At 38.1% G+C, this 25,506-nt stretch overlaps 1 protein-coding gene across 2 annotated transcripts in view; it reads right to left on the bottom strand.

Moving 5' to 3' along the window:
• FARSB (phenylalanyl-tRNA synthetase subunit beta) overlaps positions 1 to 25,506 on the bottom strand; it is a 76,940-nt gene that overhangs the window by 1,595 nt on the left and 49,839 nt on the right. For both annotated transcript variants that reach the window (XM_017535309.2, XM_017535312.1), the window contains exon 15: positions 20,588 to 20,743. In XM_017535309.2, coding sequence (XP_017390798.1) covers positions 20,588 to 20,743 — 156 coding nt within the window. The remainder of the gene's footprint in view (positions 1 to 20,587; positions 20,744 to 25,506) is intronic.

Genomic DNA, 25,506 nt, shown 5'->3' on the forward strand with positions numbered 1-25,506 from the left:
TCTTTTTCACATCTCTCCAAACTCAGCAATTCTGCCTCCATGCCTTTTAAAGCAAGAATTTCAGTGAATGCGTTTAACTATCTAGCTCTGTGCACTAATCCACACTTGAGGTGAGGGACAGGGAGGGGAACCAAATAAAACAATGAAGAAACCAAACCCAACTAATAATACAGAGCCTTAGTTTGATATGGATATTACCAAATCTGATAAAGATGACGCATTTTAATCCTATCAAAATGAAAATCTAACTTAAAAGACAAAACTCCCCTCCCCTTGACTCCCCAGAACAAATATCTTCAAATGACACATAAGTGAAGATTATATACAAGGTGTTGATGGTAAGCAATATAATCCAGAACTGGAAGGACTGCTGGGAACTATTTATCCCAGCACCCGGCACCCCTTTATAGAGCTAGACTTGAATGCAGCCATACTATCTGAAAAAAGACACCAGCCTGCTGTGCTTTCTTCCAACTTTTATTAATAGATTCAGGGGGTGCGTGTTCAAGTTTGTTACCTGGGTATATTGTGTGATGCTGAGGTTTGACACCAGCCTATTTTTAAAGGACACTCACAAAGAAAATGTTCAAGATCTTCCCTGATAACTTCGCTGCGCTTAAGAATCCTCATTGTACCAAAATTCACCCTTTCATCTATCTTCAATTCCAATTTGATTGGATTCATTTTTACTAAGGCATAAAACCAAACTATTTTAGAATCTAAGCCAGATGCGCTAGCTCTGACAATGTGAGCAAAATAAAGCCTAAGAGATAAGAGCTTAGAGTTTTTACTTCCTACAACAACTTTTTGAATCAGCACTTTTTAGCAAAATTCAGTTACAGTATATTCTTCTTCAGTTGCCAGTTCTACCTCTCTCCGGAAGTTTGGATCAAACTTTGCTTTAGCTCATTAACCGGACAAAAATATTTGTGTCGCTAAATATAATTTTCTCTCTTTCCAAAGGAATGCAAAAAGAACGAAAATTCACATTATGCTTTACTTAAAACATACCCAAGTATATGAGTATTCTATATAATGTACATATCAAAAGCTCTCACCTGGGCACAAAGACCGTGTAAGCCAGTGCAGCATCTCAAACTGCTCCGGGGTCAGAAGGCCTCGCGGCCCAATGGAGCTGGCAGCACATACAGGGACCTGCTGCCCTATCATCCAATACTAACCAGCCTCCCCTACCAATTCACATGTAAAAATAAAGCCTGCTGCCCTAACATCCAATATTAACAACCTTCCCCTACCAACCCTCAGGTAAAAACGAAGCCTGCTGCCCTATCATCCGATACTAATCATCCTTCCCTACCAACCCACACGTAAAGGTGAAGCCCAGTCATGCACTTTATATCTGACCTTGTGAAAAGTGAAAAAAATGGCAAGTTCAAATTGTCCTCACAAGTTAAACGCTTCCTGTGATTTTCTTATCCACTCCTCTGTTCAGCAAGGCTGAGGTTCTGTCCTCCTCATACACAAATTGAGAGGTACACACACAAAAGGTCCTTCAAGCTGCCCATCAGTACAACAGAGAGAACCTTAAAAAATGTGTCACTTGACAGATACTATATGTAAACTAGAAATACTGAAGAAAAATATAATGTTACTAAAACACAAGCATTTCTTAGTGCTTTTGAAAACCTTTAAGGTTCAAACCAAATTTTGCAGGCAGAAGTGAATCACTTCAAAGGACAGAAGAGAGAATAACTACCTCACTAACAAAACAAGGGTGACACAGCCGACTTGGGCAGTAATTAGGCTCTAGAGTTCAAAGGTGAGAGCATCTCCACTGTTGGGAGAAAGGGGGTGGCTGAGCGCAGTAACTCCGACAGATCAATGTGATCACAGTGCTCTAGCTAGGACTAATGCATCTTAAAACAAGGTATTTCCAGAAATAAAAACAGTCACATCTGAATGGAACAAAATGTGGATCTACGCTTGTGAAAAATCAGACCTGGGTGATAGCCAAAGGCTAACCTTATAGCATCCACAAACAAAAACATACTTGTATAGAAAGGGCAGTGTGCTATGTCTAGAAACGTAAAGTTGCCAATTCAAAGAAAACCACATTGGTTTGTGAAATGGGAATTCTAAAATTCAAATTCTATAAAGGACATTAGTTTTCTTTTTTTTCATGTATTTAACAGCAGAGTTCCTAGATTACTGGTGTTTCAAGATGCGGAGTACTACAATTTTCAATCTGGGCCCAAACGTTCCCCCGCAAAAAGCCTCCTAGTCCACTTTTCTACCTGCTTCCTCACACTGGTTAAACTCTCAGCTTTGCTCCTATCTATCACAGTAAATGGCTTCCAACATAAAACAGATGTGGGGGAAATAGTGTTCTCTGTTGAAATCTACATAAAAGTCTGGACAAAAGAAACATCAGGTAAGCACAAATAAGAATTCAATTTCCAAAACTTAGTGGGGTGTTAGTAAGTCCCTTAATTAAAGCCTTTGTAGCATCTCCTAGAGGTCTGTAATTGTCTCTGTGCTCAAACGGCAGGACCACTCTGAGGACCTTGGGGGTAATTCCTGGGCCCATAATCCAGCACAGCACCCAGTCTTTAGCACATTTTCTGGCTAATTGACCATCAAAGAGTTTGTGAGCTCCCTCTCTTGCTCAATGCTAAACACTTTTCACAGTTTCTTTTTGCCTCATCTTTTTTTTTTTCTTAAGAGTAATATTATAGGCCCAAAGTTTGTATAAGCTTTACGCAGAGTCATTCCTGTAATTTTAGGGAGCATCGGAAGTAGAAGCTTAAAGTGGTAACTGAGCAGGCCCCCTAATCTGAAAACATTAGAAGGCGTTATCAAGCCCCTTCTTAATCAGGGTCTTCATTCCTGACCTTAATCCCTCTGCCACTGGCTATATTTAGCTCATTCATTTGGTACTTTATTTGGCCCATCTGCAAAAAGGTATCTACTCATACAATTTTACTTTTCTCTTTTTTTACATTACTAATACATGTTGTGAGGCTCAAACCCAAATATTGTACTGTTTGCATGATCCTTAACCATCCAAAATTTCTGCAATAAAGAGATAAGAACAAAATATAAAGGGGGGCAGGGAACATTGGAAAAGGAATGTCCGTATGCCACATATGTCATAGCAAACAACAGAAACTATCATGAGTTTTAACTACACATAACTCCCCAACTTCAGGAATGAAATAAAAAATACAGAATCATATAGATATTGTAAGTCACTGGGCCAACTGAATGTACTGTAAATCTGTTCTAAGTGACTGATTATGTACTATGGAGTAAAGGGAGAAATAATCATTTCACAGGCTGACTCTAAAGGCATCTACCCAAGCCCTTCTCCTCACAGAAAAGGGGAAAAACAACTCCAGTGTTCCATTCTGGGGTGAAACTGACAAGGCAAAGAGTGAAATGAGGCTGGAACCATAATTTCCTACTGAGGAGGGGCTTCCTCCTGGTTTCCCACTAGTTTGCTGAGAATGCGGTAACAGGAATTGTAGAATTCTGCTGCCAGCCCATCAACATCACCTTCCTTTTCTAAATAATGTTGATTTAAAGAAAGAGATAGAATACAGAGACTATAAAACTAAACACACACTTATCCCACGTGAGCGTGGTGTCCTACTTAAGCGTGGTTGTTCTCAAAGTTTTAGAACCAGCAGTTTTTTGAGGGCACCAATGGACTTACACCAAGGGGAGAGAACTCAAGGGGAAAACAGTACAATGTAGGGAAGACATTAGCTTATAAAAGGAAAGAAAAAGGCTTAGGAATATGAGGAGGCAAAAAGGAGATATAAACACAAAACATTTTTCAGATCCTGGTACACTCAGTTGAGAGAAAATGTTCTGTGTTGATATCTCTATAGTGATTTGCTCTCTGCAAAGACCATTTAATTTGTAAGTGGAGACTGAATAATTTCCAACTGGTAATATAAAACACCCATTTTCCCCAGTTGTATACAATTCTTCACCTTGCATTTGAAGTGAAATATTTATGGTACCTAAAGTCTGTAAAGAGAGGGGACCTAATCCCTTGAGTTTAATGGCCATCTTTCATCCCTTTCCGAAGATCAAAAGAAAGAAAAACCCATTACACAACTTTACAGTGCTAATCCCAACACACCTGCAGACACCATTAACTCTTAAAGTGAAGGCAACTGAATGCAAGGGAACCGGTACCTATTTAACCCCACAGCATGGAACTCAGGGAGCCCATGATGCAGCAACATTCTATCAAGACAGGGCAGGGCACACTATCACAAATAAGGACGGGATCCGGTAGGACCTTATGCTTAAAAAGAAAGCAGCAAAACCCACATTACCTAGTCTTCTAAGCAATCGAGCAATGCCTTCAATAAGTAACCATCTTTTAAAAATTATCACAATCTCCTTATGACTAAAGATTGAGAATCATAACTCCAGAATTTCCCGGTCTTAATTTGTGTAGAGAAATTTAACATTTATCATTTATTTCTGTGGTTTTTGCTTTTTAACATTTCTTACAAAACGTTTAGGTAATTAGCAGGGTGAATACAAAATGATTAAACAGCAAATGCTTGGGAGATGTTGAGATCTATTTTAAAGTCTAATCTTAACTACACACTCATATTTTAAAACCTAAAGGAGGTCACGAATGTTGGAAGAGCTTCAAGATGACCCAGCTAATTACAACTTTAAATCCATCTCAAATTGTGTAAAACCAGAGGATTTTTACCTCTAGGTTAAAAAGTACTCTGTCAGTCTGTTTTGAAAAATTATGTTCTTAAATAATGCCATCATCCTATATTTGTCTGACACCCTTATCATTTTCCCCCAAAATTTTCACACTTCTTCAATATGTATAGAATATATTTAGAACAACAACTTCAAAAATAAAAAAAAAAAATCACTCTGCCTTCCTGGGCCAACAAATGGTTCTTTATCTAGTCTTTTGCCTGAAAAAATCTTTAAGGAGGCTATTTCTCAAGCCAAATGGAATAACTTATTACTTCCTCCAGAAGTACAGTGAAATAATTAAAAAGAGACTGTGGTGGGGCTAATTAAGGAGAGAATGGAAATGTTGACTATATGAGATTGTATCCATAATTTCACAATTAGTTAACTTATTCAATTGAGACCTTTAGCTAACTTTGTGCAAACATCACTTTAAACATGTAATTTTGGTAGATGTTTTAGTTTCAGAGTAAGATTTCAGGTGACAAATAGGGCAGGGTGATTCACGCCTGTATTCCCATCACTTTTGGAGGCCAAGGCAGGCAGGTCATAAGGTCAGGAGATCAAGATCATTCTGGCCAACATGGTGAAACCCTGTCTCTAATAAAATACAAAAAAATTAGCTGGGTGTGGTGGCATGCACCTGTAACCCCAGCTATTCGGGAGGCTGAGGCAGGAGAATCACTTGAACCAGGAGGTGGAGGTTGCAGTGAGCCGAGACTGCACCCCTGCACTCCAACCTGGGTGACAGAGTGAGACTCTGTCTAAAAAAGAAAAAAAAAGGAAAGAATAATGAAATTGTAAAAACATGGTACTCCGCTTTCTATTCATCACTCCTCCCAGTAAAAGCACTAAGCCATTCTCATTGCAGCCCTGGCTGAGCCCTTTGTGGGACAGACAAGTTACAGATGGGAAAAAGTAACGCACAAGGAGATTAGGAGGCTCGCCCTAGGCAAGAAATAGTAGAGGCTGGAGAGCAAGCTAAAGGTGAAGAAGGGCCGTGGAATAGGCTCCTCTCTGTGTGTTGCCCACAGGCACATAAGGCCTACAGCAGAATGTTTTTAAGCTTTTGGTCAAGCTGTCCATTTCATGTTTGCAAACTTCTTCTGGTTTCAAATTAAATAAACAAACAAAACTTAAGAGAAAAAAGAAAGACTGACAGTTCATCATCTCTCTCATCTCTCACCTTAGGACATACCCAGGTAGGCTCTGCAATATTAGCATAGCATAATACTGACAAAACCTAGAGCCTTCCATGGAAAATAGAACTATTCATTTTTTAAATCCCATATAACGCAGGTACTTGTATGAATCAATTTCAGATTCTTGAAACAAAGCTGGAATTATTTCAGAAGACAAGTACCACAGGGACACCATCTAAAGGCAAAGAAAAAGAGCTGAAATGTTAGAACCTATGGCAGAGATTCCCTCTGAATTTAAACTCCTGCAGAATCTTAAAACTGGAAATGACCCTTGAAGCCACCCTGTCCATTTCCTTCCTTAATATACGAGAAAATAGATACTAGACAGGTTAAGAAAACTGTAGGTAAGAGCGGAATTGAGATCAGAAATCAGGTTTTCCTGAAATCCGGTCTGCAACTCATCCAATGTTGCTTTCCTGAAGACAGACCTAGAATCCACTCCAGATTTACTCTGAAGAGTGATTTACACATTCCGAAATGCTTTAGCAAATTCTTGCATCTGCCTCTCCTGACAACCCTACGGTGTCGATGGGACAGATATCATCATTGCCATTTTACAGATGAAGAAACTGGGGTGAAGGAATTAAGTCTTTAATCACACGGATTAAAGTGACAGAAGGACTTGTTGCAACACTCAGTGTCATACTGACTCTATCACAGTTGGTTAGCATGCATCCTAGGGTTTTACAAACAACATATTCATTATATATATGAATATTGTATACAATATTCATATTTGAATATGAACATTCACATATTATATAATATTGCATATAAATATATAATATTCATAAATATATAATATTCATTCTTATATAAACATGATAGTCACATATAATATTCATTATATATAATATATATAATATTTATAATGAATTAATGTCTATTCCATCTTGGGAACTGCTTTTTCAACTGAGTTTATATTCACATGTCTAAAGACATTTTAATCATATTCCATTATGTTTATATATCATAGTTGTCAACTTGTTCTTTAAGTATTTCATCTTGGAGTTGCTTCCTATTATTCATTAGTATAAATAAGGCTTCTAGAAGCTTACAGTCTGTCTTAGATTACTTCTCTTTTCTAAAAGTAGAACGAAAGGTCTGGCATGGTGGTGCACACCTGCAATCCTAGTGATTTGGGAGGCTGAGGCAGGAGGACAGCTTGAGATCAGGTGGTCAAAACTAGCCTGGCAACATAGTGAGACCTCATCTCAAAAAAGAAATAGCACTACACAGGTAAAAAGAAAATGAATCGTCGTATAGCTCCTTATATAGCAAAATGTTAAACAACGCATGACTACTGGTATTGGCAACAAACCACAAATAATAGAAGATTATACTGATGTCATCCTACACAACACCAATAAAAAACTTTCTCCTGCATAACAACACTACTGCCTTAAAAAAAAATTCCACTGGTAGGAAAAAAAAATGCCTGAAATCAACCTAGGAAAATAATTCCAAGAGGAAATCTTTGTTCAGAGAATGTAATTCACAAACTAAAAGCCTTTAGGGATTAAGAGAGTGACTACAAAGCTTTATCTTCTGGAAGGTGAGTGACAAAGTATAGTGACTCAGAAGGGGGAAAATGAGGGTCTTGGGTCTGCGAAGAGAAGGAGGAAAGTACATCTATGACACACAAAAGAGCCTATAAGACAGGAAGGGCCACGGGGGTCTTGAGACATCTTACTTGGCCTTGTACGACCCTCAGCAGGAAGATCACATTCCTGACCCACAGCCCATGTGAGCCAACAGGTGCTTGGGCATATTTCCAAGGTTGCCCAAGTCAGCCAAATGAATGACAGCATTCAATTCTCAAAAGAGGCCAAGGTCAGGCCACAGATATTCAACCCTACTGTTAAACAAAATAATTGGTCAAAATCGCACCACAACTGAGACCTCAGTGAAGTTAGCAGCCCTCCTATCATTTTTATGAAGGTACTGGGAATACTTTAAGTGAATGTCAATCTGTTGGATTTCTGCAATGATGTAATATATATAGAAGGGTAATTTTAGCTAAAAAGCAGAAAGGAGTCTCTCCAAATAAAGCATAATATGGGGAGAGAAGAAATGTACTAGCTGATGAATGAAACTCTGGAGAAGACAGGTATCTAATGGATGTTCAGTTATTCACCACTGCCACAAAAATCCGTGGTAAATGAAACATTACTAATTTTTAAACCAAGCAGATTATGAACATACTTTTAAAAATCAGACCAAGCATTTAGTTTTTAAAGGTTTCTAGGATCTTGCTTGTTAAAAAGAAATACTAGGAAAATGTCAAAAAAAAGTGGTTTTTTCAACAATTCTTCTCGTTTCCTGCCATTAAGAGATAAGCTATTAGCTTCTGAGCAGCTGAAGTCAAAAGACAGTTGACAAACTAATATATATATATATATATATATATATATATATATATATATGGCAGATGTATATCATGAAGAGTTGATACCCACACTACATAAAAGGTTCCTAAAAACAGAGAAGACTGACAAACCTAAAGAAATAATGAGCAAGGCAGGTGGAACACAGAAAAGGGAATAAAAATGTCCTTGTGAACACATAAATACATTTACACTTGCTCACAAGGGAAATTCAACTAAAACTACAGTGAGACACCGCTTCCCATCTGAAAGACTGGCAAAGACAGAAAGTCTAGTGACCACGGCTGTGGGGAAATAAGTTCTCTCAAGTGCTGCTGCTGCGTTTGTACAACATTGAACTAGAAATCCTATGGAGGGTGTCTGGCAGTGTCTGGTGAAAATATGAATTTATTTACTTTGTCCCAGTGATCCCATACTTCTAGGACTCTGTCCCAAAGATACACTGGCATTACCAAATAACATATGCACAAGACTATTCGCTGTATCACAATCTGTTACAGCAAAGACGGGAAACAACTCAATGTTTATCACCAGGAAATTAGTTGATTACGCTGTGGAACTCCATGCAATGGAGTACCCCACAGAAGTCAAAAGGAACAAGGAAGGTTTCCACATGCTGCTACAGAAGGATCTCCAGTGTAGGCTATCAGGTAAAATGAAGTAAGGTACAGAACAGCGTGTAAAGTATCAGCCCCTCGTATGAGAAAGTGGAAGAGAATATGAACACACATACCCAGCTGTGTGCACACATACATTAGAAGGATAAACTGAAGACTAATAAAAATCATACCCTATAGAGGCAGGGAAGGAACGGTGTGGAGGATGGAACAGGGGTGGAAGCCAGAGTTCCCTCAACGTCCCTTATTTATAGTCTATATTTTAAGTACAAAAAGTAATAAAAATAAATTTTAAATGCTTTCAATAAGTATATTGTTGATAATAGTATTGGTATTTTTATTTTGAAACTATGATAGATAAATAGATAAACAGAATGAGCAAACAAGCAATAATGTAAATTCGGGTGCAGGGGCTCATACGGTAATCCTTGCACTTTGGGAGGCTGAGGCGGGGCAGATCATTTGAGGTCAGGAGTCCAGACCAGCCTGTCAAACATGACAAAACCCCATCTCCATTAAAAATACAAAAAAATTAGTCGGATGTGGTGGTGGGCACCTATAATCCCAGCTACTCAGGAGGCAGAGGTTGCAGTGAGCCAAGATCACACCACTGCACTCCAGCCTGGGGGACAGAGCAAGATTCTGTCTCCAAAACAAAACAGAGCAAAGAGCAATAATGTAAATTCACTAGGAACCAAGATTCTCAATAAAGAAAAAGAGCTAAACTAACACAGAAACAGAAAACCACACACTGCATGTTCTCACTCATAAGTGGGCATTGAACAATGAGAACACATGGACAGACGGAGGGGAACAACACACACCAGGACCTGTTAGGGGGTGGGGGACAAAGGGAGAGAACTTAGAAGCCGGGTCACTAGATACAGCAAACCACCATGGCATAGGTATACCTATATAACAAACATGCACATCCTGCACATGTATCCCAGAACTTAAAGTAAAATTTAAAAAAAAATTTTTTTAATATTATTCAACACTTTTTTTAAAAAAAAGAAAAAGAGCTAAAGTCAGATATCTTACATAAAAATCTTCAAATCATGAAAATGTCTGCACAAACTCAATGCTTTTTCTTTAAAAAAAAAAGTTTTCTGCAGCTTTGTCTACTAAAAATCCCTGGAAACAACAACGTTCTCAGTAGCAACAAGCAACCTTAACATCCAGACTGTGATCTAAATTTGATTTCTTACTGAAAAGAACCAGGACCAGATGGAGAAATATGCCAGATTTGAGGAAGAAACGTTAGGTGAGCCCAGAAATATATTTCCTACACTACCACCCCTTTCAAAAAAGCCCCACTATATACAACCATTTTCTCCCCTTCATTTTAACAAGAACGTCTCTATCAACAAAGGCTTTGCAAGACTTTAAAAATCTTTATCCCCCTCTCTTCCAGAACAATTCAGCCCTAAAGGAGCTGAAGAGGCAGAAATCCCTATCTGGAGGGGTGAGGAAATAAAGCCTGTGTCCCAGGGCAGAGAGAAATCTAGCATGGGGCGTCAGAGCCCAAGAGGGAGGGGGTGCATCCACAAGTAGTGGAGAGAGTCCTGTGGGGGAGTCAGAGGCTCAGTGATGAGAGGGGCAAACCAGCAGAGACGACGGGAAAGAAGAGAGTTCAGCTACATGCAGGGGCATAGATCAAGTAAGTAAATAAACTGAGACTAATGGGAGCTAGTTGTCTCAGTGTTGGAGAAGAGAGGTACCAATATGGATCAGGAGAAAACTGGAATAAACAGTATAGTGTTAGGCTGGAATTGGACATACTGTAGACGTATGGTCCTATATATACACATGGATCTATATTTGTGTACATACATATGTACATAAACAATACAGATGCATAGATGCAGATGTGTGTGAGTGTGTGTGCACAGGCGCGCATCATGCCCAATCCTCCCTCAGTCCTCTGAGAAGGCGGCCTTGGAAGAGCAACCCTCCCCTGCCATAACAATAATCACACCTGGCACCCTAGATCTTGGCTTCGAGATCCCATTTTCCACTAAAAGAAACCAGGTTCGAGAATGGGGTAAGAGAAAGTTCAAGATAAGCCTAGGATATCTTGTGCCAAAAGCAAGGGAGTGCTCAAGAATGGGAATGTGTTAGAAGCAAAGAGAAGTCAGCTTGAAGGGACTCCTCCTGGCCAAATTGGAGACAATTTGAGCATCAAAATAAAAGACTGTAATGGATTTAAATGCACTGAATAAAATCAGCAACAATGAGTCCACACTGACATAACGAAGTATATAGGAAAACTGATTAGAAATAGTGTATTTACATAATTTCAAAGCTCTTCCCCATAAGATATTTATTAATTATAATGAAGAAAAGAATAACTTTACAGTAGAGAAGACTGATAGATACAACCTTAATTAAGTGATTACAGTGAACATTATCAGTTATGGGATAAATGAAAATTGTGTGCCACTTCATAGCATGCACTGAGAAGTCAGCATTACTTCTGTACCATTCCTCCAAAGATGCTAACAGGAATTTAATTAGCGAAGAAACATCAAACAAACCAAAATTAAGGAAAATGCTACAAAATAACTGGCCTGTAATCTTCAAGTGTCAATATCAAGAAAGTCAAGAAAAGACTATTCTAGAAGTCTAGAAGTCTAGAAGTCTCCAGAAGGAGACTAATGAGACATGATGGCTGAAGACAACAAGTGACTCTCTGCTATTGATATGGTTTGGCTGTGTCCCCACCCAAATCTCATCTTGAATTGTAGTTCCCATAATCCCCATGGAAGGATCTGGGCAGGAGGTAATTGAAACATGCAGGCAGTTATTCCCATGCTGTTCTAGTGATAGTAAGGGAGTTCTCACAAGATCTGATGTTTTTGTAAGAGGCTTTTCCCTCTTTACTCACTCTCCTGCCACACTGTGAAGAGGTCCCTTCCACCATGACTGTTAAGTTTTCTGAGGCCTCCCCAGCCATGCAGAACTGTGACAATTAAACCTCTTTTCTTTATAAATTACTCTGTCTCAGATATTTCTTCACAGCAGCATGAGAAGGGACTATTACAGCTACAAAGGACAACTGATAAAACTTGCATGGGGCCTAAAGATTAAATGCTGTTTAACATAAACATCAATGTTTATCTGATTTTGATGATTATTATTACATTTATAGGGAATTATGTCCTTGTTAATAGGAAATATACACCAAAGCATTCAGGGATTCTGTGTTATCAGATTAGCTCTCAGACAGTTCAGGAAAAAAATATTTGTATACCACTTGCATTTTTTAAATAAATTTTTGACTTTTAAAATAAAAAATTAACAAAATGGGAGTTTCAGTTATAGAAGTTGCTTAAAGGGAGTTTCCATCCAATTCCTCCCAAAAAAGTTTTAAAAATTATTGTTCTAGTCCTACACCTTGACAGAAAAGGAAATAACTAAATGTGAATACATTAAAGGGACTTTTGGAACACAGATAAACTTAACAAACTCATTTGCTTGGATATTGGATACATTTACTTAAAAAATAAAAGAATTAGCTGGATATGGTGGTGTGTGCCTATAGTCCTGGCTACCTGGGAGGCCGAGGTGGGAGGATCACTTTTGCCCAGGAGTTTGAGGCTACAGCAAGCTATGATCATCAAGCCAGGGTGTGCCAGCCTTGGTTAAAGAGTGAGAACCTTGCCGGGCGCGGTGGCTGAAGCCTGTAATCCCAGCACTTTGGGAGGCCGAGGCGGGTGGATCACGAGGTCAAGAGATCGAGACCATCCTGGTCAACATGGTGAAACCCCATCTCTACTAAAAATACAAAAAATTAGCTGGGCATGGTGGTGCATGCCTGTAATCCCAGCTACTCAGGAGGCTGAGGCAGGAGAATTGCCTGAACCCAGGAGGCGGAGGTTGCGGTGAGCCGAGATCGTGCCATTGCACTCCAGCCTGGGTAACATGAGTGAAACTCCGTCTCAAAAAAAAAAAAAAAAAGAAGAACGGGGAGAGGAAAAAGAGAAAAAAAGAGGGAAAGAGAGAAAGAGAGAGAAAGAGAGAAAAAGAGAGGAAGGAAGGAAGGAAGGAAGGAAGGGAGGGCGGGCGGGCTGAACCATCAATGTTCTGGCAGACATTCCTTTTTAAGTCAGTGTTAATGAATGATAATTACTCTTAATTTTCCAGTATCCAGAAATCTCAAGTACCTTCAAGTACCTAGTGTTCCTGTGCAACTACAACTAGAAAACACCCAAAGCCTGAAATTTAATTGCTGATTTATATAAGTAGCTAAACGGGTATCAATCACTTTTCACACTCACAATGCATCACCTCTATGTGATATGATGAGTTGGTATTGCTACAATCTTTGTACTCATAATCACAGCACACCAAAGAAAAACAAATGAAAGTAATTTAGAAAGAGAAGAATAAAAATGCCTCATCATCTTTGCTATGGCGTTCATAAACTTCCTCATTTTCAAACTTTTTTTTAAGACAGGTTACCCTTTGTTCAAATCTTACTTGGAAGCATATATACAATTTTTTTTTTAAAGTGGCTTATCAGTGGGAGCCAAGAAGACATTTTTAAAAGCCAGTCATGTACAACATATTCCCTGGGAGTGGCCAATGCCTTCACTAGCTGTAAAAATGCAAATGCAAACTGGAAATAAATGCCAGTAGTTACCAATAATAGCCTTCAAGGCAATAAGATAGTGTGTCCACCAAAACACTTTACATGTAGATACACCCGTGAGCCATCTAAATGTGCTCAAAAGTGAAGTGTATATAGTGGGGGCAGGGAATGAATGAGAATGAACAATTTCACTAAGAGTTAATTTTAAAATAACTTAGAAGTTAGCTTGAAACTTAGTTTAGAGCTGGATGGCATCTTAATACTGCCAAGGGGTTCCAGCAAGTAGGAATTAAAATATCATTTGTAAGTGAGGACTGGTTTCAACTCTAAGAAAGAAACTCTCAAATGGCAATGGTTTAAACAAGATGGAGGTTTTCTCTGTCTTGTCAAAGCTGTAGTAAGTGCTCTAGGGGAAAAGGCCTTGAGTTGTTGTGGTCATGTGCTCAGGACACTATTTCACAGTTACCATCCCTACCTAGGGATTTATTCAATGTGTTTATCCATCTTTCTAGCTACCCATCCATCCATCCTCTTAATTCTTCTGGAGTAAAGCTGGACTGGCCACTTAGAGGGTTGATAGTTTATCAGAATACATCATGCTCTAGGAATTCCCAGGACAGTGACTCTTAACCAATATGCTGCAGCACACAAATGTGTCAAAACCAAGTGCTGCTCCATTTTGGCCAATGTATAAACTGCTGATATCCGAGAAAATGAACTTCTTTTATAGCTCTTTGTATTTGAGCCACAACATCGTTTTCTATAGAACAGTGGAGGCCAAGATCTAGTATGGAAGCGGAAAAAAAGAGAGTACCATGAGCTAAAATATCTTCCTCTTTTTTTGCCCAGTATTTACAGTTGGATTTAAATACAGTAGTCCCTATTTATATGCAGTTTCACTTTTCTGTGGCTGAGGTCTGAAAATATTAACTGGGAAATTCCGGAGATAAACCATTCCTGTTTTAACTTGTACACTGTTGTGAGGAGTATGATGAAACACTGAGTAGAGCTGTCCCTCTCTGTCCTCCACCGGACACAAATCGTCGTTTTGTCCGCGTGTCCATGCTGTATACACCACCTGCCCGTTAGTCACTTAGTAGCTGCCTTGGTTATGAGACTAAAAACACGTCATATATAGGGTTCAATACTACTTGTAGTTTCAAGCATCCATTGGGGGTCTTGGAATGTATACCCTGCAGATAAAAGGAGACTACTGTAGTTCCAAAGTATTCATTCTGTTATAGCATGAAATTTCCACAGGGGTGAAAACCAGCTCTTAGAGGGAAGGCGGGGGGCTGGGGGGTGAAATAAATCTTCCATATTAAAATGGTTTGTGTTGCTCAAAAGCTAGCCCTACTTGACACAAAACTTACTCATTATTTAAACTCTCTCACTGGGTTTTCTTGAGTATCACACAAGCAGCACTGATATGGAAGATACAGTAAATGTATACAATAACACTGCTACAAAAAACTAAGGCAACAGATGGCTGTGATTGGAAGACTCTATCCATTGCTATATCTCCACGTCACATTGAATGGGCTACCATTTGACTGCCTTGTGACTGATCTTTAGAACTTTTATATATAGCTCAGGCTCTGAGAATTAAACAAAAATTGTTTACATTTTATTATTTAATTCAAAAGGTTATTTAACACATCATTAGTTATGGTAAGTACTCAAAAGAGTAGGCGTGGTGGCTCACGCCTGTAATCCCAACACTTTGGGAGGCTGAAGCAGGAAGATCACTTGAGGCCAGGAGTTCAATACCAGTCTAGGCAACATAGAGAAACTATTTCTACAGAAAACAAAATAAAACAAAAATTAGCCAGGCATGGTGGCATGCACCTGTAGTCCCAGCTACACCGGCTGAGGTGAGAGGATCGCTTGAGCCTGAGAGGTCAAGTGGTAATGGCACCACTGCACTCCAGTCTGGGTGACAGAGAGAGACCCTGTCTCAACAACAGTATCTGAATATCAACTAGATCAAAGTTATTTTCTTATATCAAGGAAAAGTTAAAAGTTAAATTCAATAAAAATTATTTTAGCTAGGTGTGGTAGCTCACACCTATAATCTCAGCATTTTGGGAGGCCGAGGTGGGTGGATTGTTTGATCCTGGGAGCTCAAGACCAGCCTGCGTGACATGGCAAAACTTCACTTCTACAAAAAAAAAAAAAAAAAAAAAAATAGCTTAGTGTGGTGGCATGCCTTATAGTCCCAGCTACTTGGGAAGCTGAAGTGGGAAGATCATGGTGAGTTGTGATTATGCCACTACACTCCAGCCGGGGCAACAGAGCAAGACCCTGTCACAAAACATAACAACTGTTCTACTTTTGCTAAAATTAGTTTTGAATGATTTTTCAATTTTTTATTACTGTTACCATATATGTGTATAAATTGCTGATTGGCAAATATAATTTGATATATTACAGTTTATGTATGTAAATAAATAACATTAAAGTCATCCAGCAGATATAAAGTAAAATGTTAATCATTTTAAAATTTAACTTAAAAATTTTGCTTATTGATAACCCTGAATTGAAATTTTTTAAAGCAAGCTTTACACTTGTTATTTTTTATGTATACAGCATAGCTACACATCTAATACAGAATAATACATATATATAGTATCTGTACATATATACAGTATAATGTACATATACTATATATATAGTATATAGTATATATGTAATGTATCTATGGTATTAAAATTTTATGAAGGAACAATTAAGGGAAAAAAAATGTCTAAAAAAGGCCCTTAGGGGAGAGATTAATTTTTAAAAGGTTAAGAAACTCTGTTACTACAATATCTATCAGATGGAGTATCAAGCTGACCAAGCCATTCACCTTGGAACTTTATTCCAACTTGCTACAAGTACTAAAGTGTCAGGGAAGCATCAAAACACCTGACCATCAAAAAGAGTTAAGTGAACATGAGTGGAGAGAAGTTTGCCTGCGCATACAAAAGAGTGAGGCAAGTACAGTAAAAACAAGACAGGGCTAAGTGACTCATGTGATGACTGCTGAAGCTTTTATAAAAACAGTGCCCATGTTATACCACTATTCCAGCTGTGTGGGAATCACCGCTTATTTGTTTCATATTGTTTTGTCTTTTAATTCATTCAAAGAAGCTAAGAAAAATGGTAGGATTTGAAAGCTTGCCTTAAACACAAAACAGCAGGCATCCAGAGGAATCAAAACTGTTTGCATACAGACTAACCAAAGGTCAGAAGCTTAAAAACTTCCAATTTTTCTTTAACCTGTTGTCCTCACAATTTCTTTGTTGATGTTAACTATATGTTACCATCAACATGCCAGAAAGATCTCCCTTTATTATAGCCCAGAACGTTCTGTATAAATCAAACCATAAATCGAACACCTTTACTTCAACAAGTTGTTCAATAGATATTTTTCTCATACATTTCCAAGCTCATATTACACTAAAAACCAGTGTGACGACCAGGGAAACATCACAATTTCACCCATATTTTTTAGCATCTGAAATCTTTCACAGGTGTCCTGAAAGGGGAAATAGGTCATGAACTCCAGGTCAAGCCAATGATCATTAGGTATTACTGTAGCAGAAGGTACTACCCACTGTGTATAGATATGGTACAGGATTAAATGTGCGTATTACTTACAAGGTTATTTTTCATTTCACAAAATGAATTCTGAGCAGCATGCAAACTAGAATTGTCAAAACTAAAGTTCTAAACCTGATGTCTCTCCAACAGGGATCTTGTCACAAATTAAATTCAAGTTTTCTGTAGAACTGTAAATAATCGAAACTGAACTAGCAAACAAGCTAAAGGCGAAAAAAGCCACAGGCTCAAGGCAGTGCCGCCAATCACGCACAAAGCCCACTACATTCTATAAGAAATGATTTTTGCCCCTGATCCCTAGTAACCACATAACTGTTCTAAACACAAAAATGTTGAGAATTTTCCTTGCCCAGAAGTGGTTTTTGAAAAGGATAAATGCATCTTAACATACATAATTTAGTTTGCAAGAAACCACAAAAACAAAGGGGAAGAAGCCTGAAGAAAAGAAAAAGCATATATATATATATATATATATATATATATGCCATAATAATTGATCCAAAGCCACTAAAATATTTGGAGTTGAACCCTTTTGAAACTCTTAAAATGCTCTGCAGTCTGCAAAAGGTTCTTTTTTCCCACTCAACATTGGCCTTATTCTGTCATCAATCTGACATTCTATCTCGCTTTATGGTGTTAACTGCAAGGATGCCCAGCAAATAAGAAATATGTAAGACCTGGCCGGGCGCGGTGGCTCACGCCTATAATCCCAGCACTTTGGTAGGCCGAGGCAGGTGGATCATGAGGTCAAGAGATCGAGACCAACCTGGTCAACATGGTGAAACCCCATCTCTACAAAAAACACAAAAATTAGCTGGGCATGGTGGCGCGTGCCTGTAGTCCCAGCTACTCGGGAGGCTGAGGCAGAAGAATTGCCTGAATCCAGGAGGCGGAGGCTGCAGTGAGCCGAGATCACGCCCTTGCACTCCAGCCTGGGTAACAAGAGTGAAACTCCGTCTCAAAAAAAAAAAAAAAAAGAAATATGTAAGACCAGGGGACAGTAGCTTTTTACTCTGGCTTCAGCTACAGGCTTTCTGGGTGCTTCTACAGATACTCCCCATGCTACAGAGGGCTGCCGCCTGCCTGACAAGCAAGGTTATGCTCCAGTGTCAACAAAACTCCTTAGATCAGTGCAAGGATCAATCAGATGAGTTTCCCGATTTCTCACAATGCGCAGGGTCAAGTGTCTCAACAGCAAATCAAGTTCTGTTCCATTCATCCCTACCACCAAACAAAAGAAAGCTTAGTCGCATACATTAGAAGGACAGGAAGAAATAGTTGCCAATGCAACTGACATATGCAGGAATCTCTGGAGAACAGACTTAGCTCAATTATAACTGCAAAGCCACTCGGGATTTTTAATTATTAAAAAGTAAACCATATGCCAGAGTAATATAAGACAACCCAGTAATCAAGAATGGCAGGGAATGGTAGTTCTTAATCTGCTTCTACTCTACTTTTTAATACTCTGAAGACCTTTTCTTAGCAGAAAAAGCTGTATGTAAAATAACAATAAATCAGAGAAAATGATGCAGCTAAACATGCCCCAGTAACAAAATTCCTGGTCTAATTTGCTTAGGATTCTGAAAAACAATTTTATTCCTTAGTTGTGGTATGTATATATGAGTGTGTTTGTATGTATATGCGCACGCGCACACACACACACACACACACACCCCCTCATATATTAGAAGAAAAACTAATACCAACTTTGTTACTGACTTATTGTGACAAGCTACTTCTTCATGCCTTGGTTTCCTTAACCATGAACAAAAAAGGGTAATTATATTTGCCATTAGATAATCAAAATAGACTTAGAAATCCCTGTGAGAAATGGGCAACCATTATTTGTAAAGATACTAATTCTCTCTGGCTTGATGGGTCTTGCAGAAAGCACCCAGAGCTAGATGCATGCCCAGGACTCCAACAGACTAATGTGGCCAATGATGGTGGTGATAGGGGGTGAGAAAGTAAATCTCCTGCCCTTTTCCAAAGAAAGCCAGTTAGGTATACTGAAATATATACAGATCCAGGCTGCTCATGTGTATAAAGCTTCTCACGTTTATAAATCTTGGACATTTCACAGACGGAAAAAGTTCAGAACGTTTCAATATTCTACTATGACAGCCAATGTAGATTCAAAAGGAACCAAAAGTCTGAATCTGTAAATATTCATGCTAAATCAAAAACCAAAATAACAACCTAGCCTAACAAAACTGAACATAAAGATCTACAACCCATCAGTAGTAGTGACAATTTATGAATGCATATTTCCTAATTTAAAAAAATTCTAAACAAAAACAGCAAACATCTACATGTTGGGGAAACTAGACACTAAGTATTATATTCTGTATGGAAACTAAATTATATATGAAATTCAGATTATAATATATAAGTTTACATTTAGAAAAACCTGACTTTTAAAAAGAAGATGAACACAAATTAGCTGTATTATACAAGGTTCGAAGTGGCACATATCACAAACTTTTCCAAATGATGAACGTTGTAGCTTCTATCTTCCCAAGGTTTCTTAAATCAGTCTTATCCTTTGTATAGCTATGACCACCACTCAGGCCAAGTCCTCATTCTCACTGCTCTACAATGGGCTAAAATCCCTTCCCATCATTCTCTTCACCTCTGCTCTCCATCCCACCCAACCTACATATTGCTGTAGGCAGTAACCCCAGCTACTCAGAAGACTGAGGCAGGAGAATTGCTTGAACCGGGAGGCGGAGGTTGCAGTGAGCCGAGATCGTGCCACTGCACTCCGGCCTGGACAACAGAGTAAGACTCCAACTCAAAAAAAAAAAAAAAAAAAAAAAAAAAAAAAAAAAAAAAAAAAAAAAAAAAAAAAAAAAAAAAAAAAAAAAAAAAAAAAAAAAAAAAAATATGAAAAGCAAAAATTTCAGAATTCCCTGTATAATGGCAACTATTAATACTATATTAGGAGCACATATATGCCATTTAGTTAGCCTAACTTAAACTCCCCAACAAAGATGTCACTGTACTTGGGCTTTCACACACAAGGATTCCTATCCATGCTCTGCCAACTTTATGACCTGATTTAATATGTGCGAAGTCTTTCAGAGTAACTTTCGAGGCTTTTTTTTTCTTTTGCCTTAAAGCTGTCAGACAGGTGGCTTTTGAGAACAAACCATCACTTTAGGTCTTCTCAGCTTCCAGTTAAAACTTCTGGGTTCACCATGGTGCTGACGGCTTAAAGGTGCCGTAACTAGGGGTTACCATAGCTCAGTTGGAACAAAAGGATACTGTGCAGCACTTATGAGAATTCCAAAAAGTGTTTTCTTAAAATGCTAGAGGAAAAGGGGATATTTTCTGGATAATACTGACAATTAATTGAAATAAAGCTCTATCTCCCTTCCTTTCTATAATCCCAAATCAAAACTATCAACTTTATCAAAAACAGGGTGTAGCAGCTTCCTGACACTGTCACTAACTCTGGACTCAGCTCATCTGTCTTACCTTCTGATGCTCTGATCACATAGCCTGCCTTGTCTTCACCAGGAGGCACATCAAGCAACTGCATAATTCTGTCCAGCAGCCCATGAATGATCTCAAACCCAGGATTCTTGTTGTAATACACAGCACAGAGATGCCTGTAGTTTTTTGCACCTACATCTGGAAAAATAAAGGCTGTATTAACTATTGCTTATGAAACTGATTTACCCCAATACAAACTTAGGAAAGTCGACAGAAAAGAAAACCAAATATTAAACATAACAGAGAAGGATTCAACCTCAGAAATGCAAAATAAGATAAAACAGTCTTTTTTCAGCTTATCAAATTCCCTAAGGTGTTTTATTTTGGGAAAAGAGTGAAAAACTCTCAAAGCTGACCGGGGAAAATAAGGCTTCATTGAGGTATAAATTAGTAAAATTCTTTGTAAACAATTTAGCAATATATCAGAGCCTTAAAACTTCATACTCTTTTATTCATAATATTAATACTATCAAAGAAAATAATCCTGAATACAAAAAGGCTTTATGTAAAAAGACATTTACCACAACACTATTTCCAGTAGTAAAAATTATAAACAACTTAAATTAGGGATAACTACATAAAGTACAGTCGATAACTCATCAGGATACTAAGTGGCTCTTAGAAAGCATCTTTATGATGGTTTCTCATAACAGAGCAACAACAAATACTTATAATAGTGACAATAAAAAAAGAGGTCACAAGTTTCAAAAAGAAGCAAAACTAAATTACATTATTTAAAGAACAATCATAGGTTGGAAAACTGTGAAGGAAATTAAGGGAATGAAGATGACCAAAGTTAGGCTAACAATTAGCCTAGGTAAAACGAAGAATCTGTGGTAGGGAGGGGTCATACAAGGAGCTTAGGATACTGGCAACCTTCTATTCTTCATGTGGCTGACGGTTATACTAGTGTGTGTTTTAGAATCTTTTAAAAACTATTTATGTTGAATACATTCTTCATAAAGCATGAAAAAAAAAAGCAGAATACTAAAGTTTATGAAATTATGCTACCACATGGGTGAATCTTGAGGACATTATGCTAAGTGAAATAAGCCACTCACAGAAGGACAGATACTGCACGATTCCACTTATATGAAGTATCTAAGCCATGAAATTGGGAGAAACAGAAAGTAAGAGAAACAGACAGTAGAACAGTAGCTGCCAGGGGCTGGAGAGAAAGGGAATGGGGAGTTGATATTGAATGGGTATAAAAGGTTAGCCATGCAAGATGGAAAGTTCTAGAGACCCACAACAATGTCTATATAGTGAACACTACTGTACTGTGCACCTAAAAGTTTACTAAGAGAGTAGCTCTCATACTTTTTTTTTTACCATAATAATAATTTTTAAAAGTATATGAAGAATGAGGCCAGGCAAAATAGCTCATGCCTATAATCCCAGCACTTTGGAAGGCCAAGGCAGGAGTTTGAGACCTACCTGGGCAACACAGCAATACCCCATCTCTACAAAACTGAAAAATAAAATAAATGAAAAACAGAATCACAACTACATAAGTATAACCATAAGCCAAAAAACTCCATGCACAGAGAAAAAGACTGAAAGAAATATTCCTACCTAAACGTTAACAGAGAAATTATGTTTGGGCAAGGATAATTTTTTCCAACTTTTATTTATTTCCCAATTTTTCCATGATTAGTATATATTATTCTACTTTGAAAATTAAAACAAATTTGCAAACTCAGTATTTCATTTTACTTCACTTTACTATTTGAGATAGGGTCTCGCTGTGTCTCCCATACTGGTACAATCATACTGCACTGCAGCCTCAACTTCCTGGCTCAAGCAACCCTCCCACCTTAGCCTCCAGAGTAGCTGGAACCATAGGCACGTGCCACCACACTCAGCTAATATTTCAATCTTTTGCAGAGACTCTCATTCTGTTGCCCAGGCTGGTCTCAAACTCTGGGTTCAAATGATCCTCCCACCTCAGCCTTCCAAAGTGCTGGAATTGCATGAGCCACTGTGCCCAGCTAAAGTCAATATTTAAAAAAAAGAGAATTGTAACAGTCCAAATGAACCCCGATGGATAAACAAATTGGTACATCCATACAGTAGGATACTACTCAGCAATAAAAAGGAACAAACTGTAGATAAGACTTGACAACTTGGATGACTCTCAAAGGCATTATACTGAAAGAAAGAAGGCTCTCAAAAGGCTACAGACAATATGAGTCCATTTATACAACATTCTGGAAAAGGCAAAACTATGGCAACAGAGAACAGGTAGTAGTTGCCTGGAGTCAGGTATGGGGAAAAAATGTGACTAAAATAAGGGGGTTTGGGGGTAATGGAACTATTTTTTATGTTGTAGTGATAGTTATAATCATCTAAACCTGTAATAAAATTTATTTTTAAAAAGAAGTGTATAGTATAGAGAGGAAGACTCAAAGTCAGCAGTCATCATTTAACTTTATAACACTTGGGGCCCTTCAATAAATTCTGGAGACTGCTGCTCTAACACAAATAGAATGAATGCTGGCCTCATTTTGCTTTTCAAATTAAAGAGAAAGAACAAACTAATATCTGAGGGAATAAGCTGAAAATAGAAAGCTGCTTCATGTTAGTATACATTGGGCAAAACTTTCTCCATAGATTTACTCCCATAGGTAAAAGCTACTAGCAATGGTTGACATAAAATACAGAATGCCTTTTACCTTCTTGATATCCAAGTAAAACACAAATATTTTAAGATACTGTATTAATATTAAAATAATATGAAAGTAAGCACATAAATGGAGTAAAAGGAAAACTAACACGAACCTGTTAGTCTATGGTATTGATTATCTGGCGAATGCCAGGTATTACCTATCTATCAATTTATCTGTAATCTTATTTCATTCTCAAGACAACCATGCAAGGTAAGCATTAATATTCCTATAAAACAGATGGAGAAACAAAGCTCAGAATGATTAAGCAACTTGCCCAAAGTCAAACTAATTGGCTGGAGCTAATCCATTTAATTATATGGCTAATAAGTTACAAAACCAGGATTTGACTAGAATTAACTGACTCTTAAATCCATGCTCTTTCCACTATAGGGTACACCCAAAAGGATTTAAATGAAAACAAACATATAAGTGCAAACTTATGTATGGCTACGTATCCACTTAATGTAGTCAAAGATGTGCATTCTTGAAATGTTTTTTATATGATAAACAGATGTTTTAATTTTCAGAAGTTTTTGTGATACTTAAGAATTCCATTTAAGCAACTGAAATAAATTATTTTTAAGGGTCAGTGAAGTTTCTAGGCATCAACAGTATTGTTACTTATGGTAAATATATTCCGAGTTGAACTTCAGACTGAACAGACACAAAGAAATAACTGCCCTTGCCATTTAACATTTTCCAGTACACACTGTTTTCAAGGAGCTCTATTCTAGATATCCTTTGACAATGGAGGTCAAAGCCAGTACAAGGCACCCACAACCTAAACCCTCAACAATTCTTTTTTTTTGTTTTTGAGACAGGGTCTCACTCTAGCAGGCCAGGGTGGAGTGCAGCAGCACCATCTTGGCTCACTGCAACCTCGACTTCCCAGGCTCAGGCAATCCTCTCAATTCAGCCCCTGAGTAGCTGCGAGTACAGGCACACACCACCATGCCCACTTGTTTGTTTGTTTGTTTGTTTCTAATTTTAGTAGAGACAGTGTTTTACCATGTTGTCCAGCTAGTCTTGACCTCCTGGGCTGAGACAATTTGCCTGCCTCAGCCTCCCAAAGTGTTAGGATTACAGGCATGAGCCACCAGGCTAGGCTTTTGGTATTTACTCAGAAAACAATTACTCAGAAAATTATTTTCTGAGTAAATGCTTAAAGCCTAGAAAAAAAGATAAACACATACAAATAGCTATTAAACTGGGCCAGGAGCAGACAGTGGGTCACATCTATGCCAGCTTAGGTAAGCAAGTAGGATACCACTGTCATCCACTATCATTCCTATTTTTAAAAATAAAGAAATTTGGTATCTAAAAGCTATAAGTCGACTTAAAATCAGACAGGCACAAAACCCCACTAAACCAACCACATGCATAAACTAAAATGAAGATCCTGATTCCACTGTAGGAATATAAACTTACTTTCTCTGTCTCTCTCTCTCTCTTTCTTTCTTTCTCTCTAAAGGTAAAAAATAAAATGAAACAGAACTAAATTATCCCTTTCATACTACTGACTTGCTTCTGGGTATTTTTGCCATGTGGTACCCATTTGTTGGTATGGATGTCACATGCTTCCACTTTAACACACAGGGACGTATTGAAACAACTTTGTAGTTTCATTTTTCTGTGAGAGAATAGCCCAACAGTAATACCATCATTAAGAGAGAGCTTAGCAAAATCAAATGGAAGGTTTATTTTGGTAAACGTTGCCAAATTCCAAGTATTTTTTTTCCTGATCTCCAAATTATATAAAACTTTTATATTTCTGATATGAACAGCAGCATCTGGATTAAAAACTTAAGAATTTTAAAAAACAAATAAAGTAAACTTGTAATGAGAATAATAGAATAACAATAAAAAATACAGAATTTACGCCAGGCACAGTGGCTCATGCCTGTAATCCCAGCACTTTAGGAGGCAGAGGCAGAAGGATTACTTGACTCCAGGAGTTTCAGACCAGACTGGGCAATAAAGTGAGACCCCATCTCTACAAATTTTAAAAAATGCAAAGGTTAGCCAGGCACAGTGGTGGTGCCATGTGCCTGTAGTTCCAGCTCCTTGGGAGGCTGAAGTGGGAGGATCCACAGGGCACAGGAGTTTGAGGTTGCAGTGAGTTATGATCATGCCCGGGTGACAGAGTGAGACCCTGCCTCAAAACAAAACCAAAACCAAAAGAGACCTTAAAAACATTATACTTGATTTCATTCAAGAAAGGTTTCAGGAGGC

This window comes from Cebus imitator, unplaced genomic scaffold (genome assembly GCF_001604975.1).
Source record: "Cebus imitator isolate Cc_AM_T3 unplaced genomic scaffold, Cebus_imitator-1.0 Scaffold91, whole genome shotgun sequence".
Taxonomy (NCBI): domain Eukaryota; kingdom Metazoa; phylum Chordata; class Mammalia; order Primates; family Cebidae; genus Cebus; species Cebus imitator.